Genomic DNA, 10,357 nt, shown 5'->3' with positions numbered 1-10,357 from the left:
CGGTGGATGCTGCAGTGTACCCAAGTGGTGTCGGGAGCAACTGCTTGCACGCACGTTACCACTCCACTATGTCTCCCTGTCATGGCTTTTGCGCCATCAGTACAGATACCAACATGAGCAGCAGATATGTTTGGCTACATACGGACCGTTAATGAAATTCCTGCGAGAGAGTAACGGTTCATGTGATTGGATGTTAATTATTTGACTAGGCTACCTGTATTTGACATTGTGTTGTTATTTGTGATTGGATGTTATTTATTTGACTAGGCTACCTGTATTTGACATTGTGTTGTTATTTCGTTGTACACTAGATGGTTTACTTTTATTTTTGGCAGTGAAACGAGGTTACTCAGGCGAGGAAAAAACCTCACCAAAATGTATAGCCCCGTTGGAAAATATAAATGGACTGTTTGAAAATGTGAAAAAAAAAAAACATTTGATGTACTCCAGTTTGGGAATACCTGCTATAGAGGATTACTTCTTCTGGGGAGAGCCAATATGGCTGACCAGTGGCTTTAAAGCCTCTCAATGGCCAATACATAGCATCAGCAATCCAGGGTTTATATGCATCATTGGTCACAACGTTAGACAAACTATTATTGCCTTTTCTCTTCTGCAGGATAATGAAGAACCAATATCACCATCTCCTGTCTTCTCTAGGACAATGAAGAACCAATATCACCATCCCTTGTCTTCTCTAGGACAATGAAGTACAAATATCACCATCTCCCGTCTTCTCTAGGACAATGAAGCACAAATATCATCATTTCCTGTCTTCTCTAGGACAATGAAGAACCAATATCACCATCTCCTGTCTTCTCTAGGACAACGAAGCACAAATATCATCATCTCCTGTCTTCTCTAGGACAATGAAGAACAAATATCATCATCTCCTGTCTTCTCTAGGACAACGAAGCACAAATATCACCATCTCCTGTCTTCTCTAGGACAACGAAGCACAAATATCACCATCTCCTGTCTTCTCTAGGACAATGAAGTACAAATATCACCATCTCCTGTTTTCTCTAGGACAATGAAGCACAAATATCACCATCTCCTGTCTTCTCTAGGACAATGAAGTACAAATATCACCATCTCCTGTCTTCTCTAGGACAATGAAGTACAAATATCACCATCTCCTGTCTTCTCACGAAGCACAAATATCACCATCTCCTATCTTCTCTAGGACAATGAAGTACAAATATCACCATCTCCTGTCTTCTCTAGGACAATGAAGCACCAATATCACCATCTCCTGTCTTCTCTAGGACAATGAAGCACCAATATCACCATCTCCTGTCTTCTCTAGGACAATGAAGTACAAATATCATCATCTCCTGTCTTCTCTAGGACAATGAAGTACAAATATCATCATCTCCTGTCTTCTCTAGGACAATGAAGAACCAATATCACCATCTCCTGTCTTCTCTAGGACAATGAAGCACCAATATCACCATCTCCTGTCTTCTCTAGGATAATGAAGCACAAATATCACCATCTCCTGTCTTCTCTAGGACAATGAAGCACAAATATCACCATCTCCTGTCTTCTCTAGGACAATGAAGAACCAATATCACCATCTCCTGTCTTCTCTAGGACAATGAAGAACCAATATCACCATCTCCTGTCTTCTCACGAAGCACAAATATCACCATCTCCTGTCTTCTCTAGGACAATGAAGTACAAATATCACCATCTCCTGTCTTCTCTAGGACAATGAAGCACCAATATCACCATCTCCTGTCTTCTCTAGGACAATGAAGTACAAATATCACCATCTCCTGTTTTCTCTAGGACAATGAAGCACAAATATCACCATCTCCTGTCTTCTCTAGGACAATGAAGTACAAATATCACCATCTCCTGTCTTCTCTAGGACAATGAAGTACAAATATCACCATCTCCTGTCTTCTCACGAAGCACAAATATCACCATCTCCTGTCTTCTCTAGGACAATGAAGTACAAATATCACCATCTCCTGTCTTCTCTAGGACAATGAAGCACCAATATCACCATCTCCTGTCTTCTCTAGGACAGTGAAGCACCAATATCACCATCTCCTGTCTTCTCTAGGACAATGAAGTACAAATATCATCATCTCCTGTCTTCTCTAGGACAATGAAGTACAAATATCATCATCTCCTGTCTTCTCTAGGACAATGAAGAACCAATATCACCATCTCCTGTCTTCTCTAGGACAATGAAGCACCAATATCACCATCTCCTGTCTTCTCTAGGATAATGAAGCACAAATATCACCATCTCCTGTCTTCTCTAGGACAATGAAGCACAAATATCACCATCTCCTGTCTTCTCTAGGACAATGAAGAACCAATATCACCATCTCCTGTCTTCTCTAGGACAATGAAGAACCAATATCACCATCTCCTGTCTTCTCTAGGACAATGAAGCACAAATATCACCATCTCCTGTCTTCTCTAGGACAATGAAGCACAAATATCACCATCTCCTGTCTTCTCTAGGACAATGAAGAACCAATATCACCATCTCCTGTCTTCTCTAGGACAATGAAGCACAAATATCTCCATCTCCTGTCTTCTCTAGGACAATGAAGTACAAATATCACCATCTCCTGTCTTCTCTAGGACAATGAAGTACAAATATCATCATATCCTGTCTTCTCTAGGACAATGAAGAACAAATATCACCATCTCCTGTCTTCTCTAGGACAATGAAGCACAAATATCACCATCTCCTGTCTTCTCTAGGACAATGAAGCACAAATATCTCCATCTCCTGTCTTCTCTAGGACAATGAAGTACAAATATCACCATCTCCTGTCTTCTCTAGGACAATGAAGCACAAATATCACCATCTCCTGTCTTCTCTAGGACAATGAAGAACCAATATCACCATCTCCTGTCTTCTCTAGGACAATGAAGAACCAATATCACCATCTCCTGTCTTCTCACGAAGCACAAATATCACCATCTCCTGTCTTCTCTAGGACAATGAAGAACCAATATCACCATCTCCTGTCTTCTCTAGGACAATGAAGTACAAATATCACCATCTCCTGTCTTCTCTAGGACAATGAAGCACAAATATCACCATCTCCTGTCTTCTCTAGGACAATGAAGTACAAATATCACCATCTCCTGTCCTGACCACTGATCTAGCTGGCATTCCAATCCACAGCCTCCTCAAGTGCAGCTACAGTATATGATTGCATTACCTTCAAAGTCATTATTTAAAGACGGTCAATTAAGATTTGAAATTACCTGCATGACAATGTGGAGCTGCCATTTACGGTAAACCAATTGTTATCTGAAATTAACTGTGTTGACCTGAGAACACCGGTGCCATTCAATGCAATGACACTGATCATTTTAAATCACCATTACGCATCTTGAGATTGGATTGCTTATTTAGACAATATGGGTTTCTCATGCAGAGCAGTCACTGTAAGCAGTTTGAAGAGGACATCCAGTCATTCACATGGGCTAGTGGTTATCAAGGTTCAGCCCATTATATTCAACAAGCCTGCCTGTTTCGTCATTAAGTTAAATTGACTCAGATTCAATACGCCGCTATGTATTCTATTCTATTAGGCGTTGATTATCTCATAGACTGCCTGAGACCCCAATCTGCTGACTGCAGTTTAATACAGTGTCCAGTTAGAACGTGCAGTGAATGTAACAGAAATGATATGGCCTAGAGTTAAATTACCTTAATCACCAATTGTTTGATTCACCTTGAACACTACGGATCCAAATACTGCTGGGTAAGACTTTCACTTTCTTCTCAGTCTTCAAACTACCCTTCTAATACTCTCCTCTCTTCCTTTTGAGGAGTTGTGAAGAGACCCAGTGGACAGTACTTTGAAGTGAGCTTTTCAGGAGATATATTAAAACCATTAGTCATTTAGAAAAACTGCTCTGATGGACACAATTAAATCTTATTCCCCAATTCACTTCCACCAGACAGATGCCGTTGCAGATGAATGCTGTGTGAAGAGAGCAGGGGACTCCCACAGGTTATCAAATAAGCTTTCACATACTGTACAGTAAGGTTCGTATCCTCAATAGTATATAAGCACCTTTCCTTTATATGAACTTTTCTCCATATTTTCCTTATAAAACAGCTTTAATAACCATATGATGTATTATGTCTTAGTTCTTTCCTTTGAACAGTTGTGACACAAAAGGCTCAGGACACCAGTTATTTTAAGGTTTCGTCACTTTATTATTTTCAAAATAATATATGATTGCCATCATCATCAACATCAAAGGCCCGTTTCCATTTTAAATGGACAGTGTGCATACACAATACAGTGCACTTTTCCCATGTCCATTATTGAAAGATGTCACATTAACGTATTACATTAACAAAGACTGGTCCAACAGAACAGCCATCATCCTCAGTAACCCTTCAACATCCCACAAACACCCCAGACACTGACAGACACACAGGTCCAATCCAGCTGTACTTCATTACCAGGAATTTTACCCAATGTAGGCAACACATTAAATAGTGCCTATACTGCACTTTACCACAGACAAACATCTCTACCCATCAGTAACACAACAAAAACATGTGGATGTGTCATTCACCGTGTACAATGACAGACTGATTAAGTAGTGCAACGTAAAACTTACTTGACAGGAATGGCATCGCTTAAGACCTCATAACCTGTTATAAATCAGTACCCTAACCCAATCACATGAAACAGATAAGAGTGGAAAAGTTAAGTGCATTCCATCATTTAAGAGAAAGGGTGAGATAAGACAAGGAGAGATATGAAAAGGAAAAGGTTATTGCGTCCATCTTAATGCAGCTACCCAGTAAAACTATTATTTGTAGATATGGGTTCAAATACTATTTGAAATCATTTCAAGTACTTTAGGTGTTCTTAATTCTGCTTGCCTGCTGGCACAATGCAACCAATAGAATAGCGCTGGCAAAACTGCAAACCCCGCCCCTCTGGCAGGTTAAAGTAAACACCATTTTTGAAATAAATCAAATAGTATTTAAATCCAGGTCTGATTATTTGGCACTGTAGCGACTCCACGGGAGTGCCTGGTTGCGTACATGTTGTACCTGGGGTAAAGAAGAACAGATACAGACTAGGGGTCACGTTCAATAGGCACCAAACGGAAGAAAACTGACTGAAAACGGGGAGGGACTATCTGGACTAGTCCAACGATACGAATTTCCCGTATTAATTTTCTATTGTGAGGTCCTAATGAAAGTGACCCAGGCATTTCCCCTGACAAAAAGAAACTCTGGGCCCTCAATGTATAACTATATAACTAGGGCCTGTTTCTCCCCTCCTGGTGAGGTCTTGTGGTCAGAAGAAAACTCCTGTTCCTACAAGACATTTTCTGAACTAGCTACAATAGTGTTTTAGGATGCAGTCCTGTTGTTAGACCATCCTAGCATGAGAATAAATGGAGCCTCTGAAATCCCTTCTGCCTCAGAAGTAACTGTAAGAACGGGTACATGGGATGGTTTGGGCCTTGGTTCCTTGCTGACAGACAGTCTCCTTGGACATGGCTGATAACTGCTCATCCTTGTGTGGAGGGCTGTGACGGTCATGGTACTTTGTAGGACGGCAATTTGGTCAGCCAAATGACTGCGGTCACCGTAACAACCGTTCAAATAGCAAAAAGAATACAAATTAATAAATGTAGACGCACATTTCTCCTGCGTTCCTGACTGCATGTGCTGCCATAGAAACACAATGAATAGAACGGGAGTCCCCATTCAACTCAACGTTGGCATAATGGGTGGACTGGCAGCCATTGCGAGTGTACCCATAACACCAAAGCAGGTAGTAAAATATGTGCTGTGATTTGGTGATTCAACTCAATAGACATTACAAAAAGTACAGTACATTCCATTGCATGAGCCACACCAGTTATCATTTGAATGCACATTCTACATTACAACAAAGTTTAATCCCGTTAAGAGTCCATGTTGCAGAAGAAAGGGACTTAACCGCACACATCATATTTACGGTCATGGCGGTTATTTTCTTTACGGTCTTCATCCATAACGGTGGGTTACAGGGTAATAGTGCCAGCCCTACGTGTGTTTCAGTGGTTGATCCACTAGACTAGTGTGAATGGAGTGGAGGCTGGAGATCAACCCCTAGCCCCTCATCGCAAGCCCCTTCTCTTGACCTGAAAGGGACAGATAGTTATAACCAATATGGTGGAGATTCCATCCGGCAGCCAAGTCCCATCAGGAGGCCAAGGAACTAACTACCATATCACCTACACCGTTCTAATCCCTTCAGATCTACAGGAGTGCGTAGGGAAGAGGGGATAGGGCTCGATTTGGAATTCAGCTAAACCCTAAGCTCAGCGGAGGTCAGGCCCATTGACCTATTGACCTAACCCTAACACACTGTCAACATTCTAAAAGACTAATTCAAAACATTTCAGATTTCATAATACTGCTCCAAAGTGCTATGCATGTTGTTCTATACATGGAGGTACAGTCTTTGGTCACTAGTACATACTTTCAAGGACTAATTCAAGTTGCACTGTCAACATGTGAAGTACCAGATCATCTTCCTGGAAAACAGTAACAACTCTAAAACAGCTAATGAAGTAATGAATGGCAGGCAGGATGTGTGTCTGTTCAATGGAAGTGACCCATAGCTTCAGCTGCCTTGACTCTCACCACTGGGTCTGGGTCCTGGAGCAGCATGACCAGACCTGGGAGACACCACACACAGAACACATGAGGTCATTGTCTTCCCCCAGGTGGCTTCACTCCTGTCGGACTAGCGTTGCATAGAAGACAATGAGTATGAGGTAGGTTTCCCTGATCATTGGATCTGAGCAGGAATAACTCCTGGCCCAACATACACATTTAGTTACAGTAATATCACATGGAAGGAGTACTCATCACACAGACTAGAACAACCGTTCCAACAGGCCCAACTCACGGGGAAGTAGAACTAGAGAAACCGCTAAGCCTACCTTTGGTCACACTCCCCATGTTGATGTGAGAAAATAATTCCTCAGGAAGATTACCCAGAAGGAAACCTACAAAGAAATAAAGGACATTAACGTTTCATTGGATAAATATTTAAGTGAAAATCTCTACCATGGTCAATGAGAGAGAATATTTGGTTTGTGCAAACAGCTTCATTGATATTCTCTTCTTGAAATTACAACTAATTATGACATTTATCCTATATTATAACAGAACACTGTCTGAAAAATGACCAACATTTTTCTAACTCATAAATGACTACAAAGACATTGGGATAGCTACAGAAGCAGAGACACAGAGCCGTGTAGAGCAGGGTTGAGGTCAATTCACAAGATAAACCACATTACACTTTTCCTTATTGAAAAGCATTGAAGAGAATTGGGATTTCAGTGTACTTCCTGAACTGACTGGAACTGAAATGGAATAGACCCCAACCCTGGTGTTGAGGTGAAGTTGAGGAAAGCGAGATAAAGAAAAGACATCCCACCCTGACCAGTTTCCCTACCTACCGATAAACATAGCAGCGCCGGCCCGAACCTCGGCCCAGTTGCTTTTGAAGAACTGGATGACAGTGATGTGGTAGAAGTTGAGCATGCCAGGGAAGTCTTGAATCTGGGGACAAATCAAATAACAGATCTATCATAAAAAAAGAGAAAAACAACCGTAACCTTTTGTAATAGAACATTATTCAAGGTGGGTTTCCAAGGCAACTGCTCTACTGATTGCATAGCGTGCAACACATTTAAAAGCTGTTTTCTACAGTAGGTAAATAATTGCCTCGTTCTGATGCCAGATCTCCGTTACTGGTTTTGATGGCCGACGGTGAGGTCTGTACCAGTTTGTGGACGGTGAGTAGAGTATTACGGTATTAGACAGTGATCAACTCACAATATATTTGGTGAGGTCGTTGATGAACTCTCCGTAGTGCAGACTCTTGTCCTCGTGGAGATGGTTCTGGAACATAGTGGTGATGAGCTCTGAGCCCACCACCGGAGCACACACTCGCATGGCATACTTACACGCCTGCACGGAGAAACAGACAGGAAACAGTCTTTTAGTCTCCCATCTGAGTCTCGGCACAAAGGCTGCTTCAGTTCAATCCACATGATGATGTAATAACATGTCATTTACTTTAATCTATGATATAAACCAGACTATATCAGATGAATCTATGATATAAACCAGACTATATCAGATGAATCTATGATATAAACCAGACTATATCAGATGAATCTATGATATAAACCAGACTATATCAGATGAATCTATGATATAAACCAGACTATATCAGATTAATTCTAGGTATGTAAAGCACGGGACTGCAAATAAAACTAAACAGGTATACTGTACCAAACATCAAACCAGTTTCTAGAACCATAGTTTCCCAAGTCCACTGCCTGAGTGTTGATGTGAGGTTACCCACCTTGACCACCTGCAGGTTGGGGTCACTGAGGTGCAGCAGCAGGCTGACCAGTACGTTGTGGATCTGGTCCTTGAACACAGGCTCTCCTGAACCAAACTTAGACAGGTTCCCCAGGAGCATGATGGAGGCACAGCGGATCTCATCATTCTCCTGTTGGGTCAACAGTACAGGAGCGCAGTTAGAGGATCCACACCAAACCCATCATAACATTAACACAAACCAGTAGACCTACATAACAGAACCTTTAGAGGATCCAACCTAAACCCATCATAACGTTAACACACACCAGTAGACCTACATAAGAGAACCTTTAGAGGATCCAACCTAAACCCATCATAACGTTAACACACACCAGTAGACCTACATAACAGAACCTTTAGAGGATCCAACCTAAACCCATCATAACGTTAACACACACTAGTAGACCTACATAACAGAGAACCTTTAGAGGATCCAACCTAAACCCATCATAACGTTAACACACACTAGTAGACCTACATAACAGAGAACCTTTAGAGGATCCAACCTAAACCCATCATAACGTTAACACACACTAGTAGACCTACATAAGAGAACCTTTAGAGGATCCAACCTAAACCCATCATAACGTTAACACACACTAGTAGACCTACATAAGAGAACCTTTAGAGGATCCAACCTAAACCCATCATAACGTTAACACACACTAGTAGACCTACATAACAGAGAACCTTTAGAGGATCCAACCTAAACCCATCATAACGTTAACACACACTAGTAGACCTACATAACAGAGAACCTTTAGAGGATCCAACCTAAACCCATCATAACGTTAACACACACTAGTAGACCTACATAACAGAGAACCTTTAGAGGATCCAACCTAAACCCATCATAACGTTAACACACACTAGTAGACCTACATAAGAGAACCTTTAGAGGATCCAACCTAAACCCATCATAACGTTAACACACACCAGTAGACCTACATAACAGAACCTTTAACCTTCATGTAATACATTTGGTCATTTAGCAGATCAAACCCTTCTTATCCAGAGCGACTCAGTCTAACATCCATTTATTAAAACAAGGTTGTCCTTTTGTTGATACGGTCAACTTCTACATGATAGTAATCTGGCCCTGAGAAACTAGGAGCGGAAAACACCCAATATCAAACATATAATATCTTGCCTTCTCTCTGAGAAACCTAATAAGCCTTACAAATCTGTTTCATACGTTGTAGCCCCATCACAAGCATCCTCCTCAGAGGCCACTAGTCTCTAATACCCTGACTACACCGCTTGTGTCGCGTGCGCTGCAAAATACATTTAGGAATCTGTTATTCAATTATTGCACCCACACTGCTCGCGAGCGTCTGCGTTGCCAAGGGCTAAAATACAAGTCATTCCTATTTGATGCAGTCCTGCCTCTCCCATCTCATTGGTTTATAGAAGCAGGTACCCAGGTGCCATCTCCTCATTGGTTATACCCACGTGGGTGATTGAAAGACGAACTGTTTCCGGTTGTCGTGGTAATACTATGAAAGTTTAGATGCGAATCACCATATAAAGTTAAACAATGAAAAAGCCTGGAAGGAGGAGAGATGACTAGAAACGATTCGGTTGACTGTTTTTGTGTGTGGATAAATTGGAGTAGAGGACCTTGTGCATTTCAGGTAAAATAACAACCTAATGTTAATATCCCAGGACAAATTAGCTAGCAACAGCAAGCTAGCTAAATAGGACAAATTAGCTGGCAAGTGCAAGCTAAATTGCCATACATGTTTAATGCTTTTCGACCTGTCCAAATTAATGTCATTGGTTCAGAGTTTGTTTTGATATTTTAACCTGCGTGTCGTGATCGCGTTTCGTGTGGGGGGACAAAATAAATGTGCGCACGATGGCGGACGCACGCAGCCGGTTTGAGTTCCGTGTAAGGGATTGGTGTAATTTCACCTTAATCTATCAGGTAGGGGAGTTACCAAG

The 10,357-nt window shown here is 41.4% G+C and overlaps 1 protein-coding gene across 1 annotated transcript in view; it reads right to left on the bottom strand.

The window, feature by feature from the left end:
- Nucleotides 1–4,191: 4,191 nt before the first annotated feature.
- Nucleotides 4,192–10,357, bottom strand: part of mroh1 (maestro heat-like repeat family member 1) — a 52,802-nt gene continuing 46,636 nt past the window's right edge. Inside the window, exons 39-43 of the mRNA XM_038983038.1 lie at nt 8,394–8,543; nt 7,859–7,993; nt 7,480–7,582; nt 6,955–7,020; nt 4,192–6,687 (exon numbers count right to left, since the gene is read on the bottom strand). Of these exons, the coding sequence (XP_038838966.1) occupies nt 6,611–6,687; nt 6,955–7,020; nt 7,480–7,582; nt 7,859–7,993; nt 8,394–8,543 (531 nt within the window). The 3' untranslated portion in view covers nt 4,192–6,610. The remainder of the gene's footprint in view (nt 6,688–6,954; nt 7,021–7,479; nt 7,583–7,858; nt 7,994–8,393; nt 8,544–10,357) is intronic.

The sequence above is a fragment of the Salvelinus namaycush genome, unplaced genomic scaffold (assembly GCF_016432855.1).
Source record: "Salvelinus namaycush isolate Seneca unplaced genomic scaffold, SaNama_1.0 Scaffold141, whole genome shotgun sequence".
NCBI classification, from domain to species: domain Eukaryota; kingdom Metazoa; phylum Chordata; class Actinopteri; order Salmoniformes; family Salmonidae; genus Salvelinus; species Salvelinus namaycush.
This window is presented reverse-complemented; position numbering and strand designations above follow the sequence as displayed.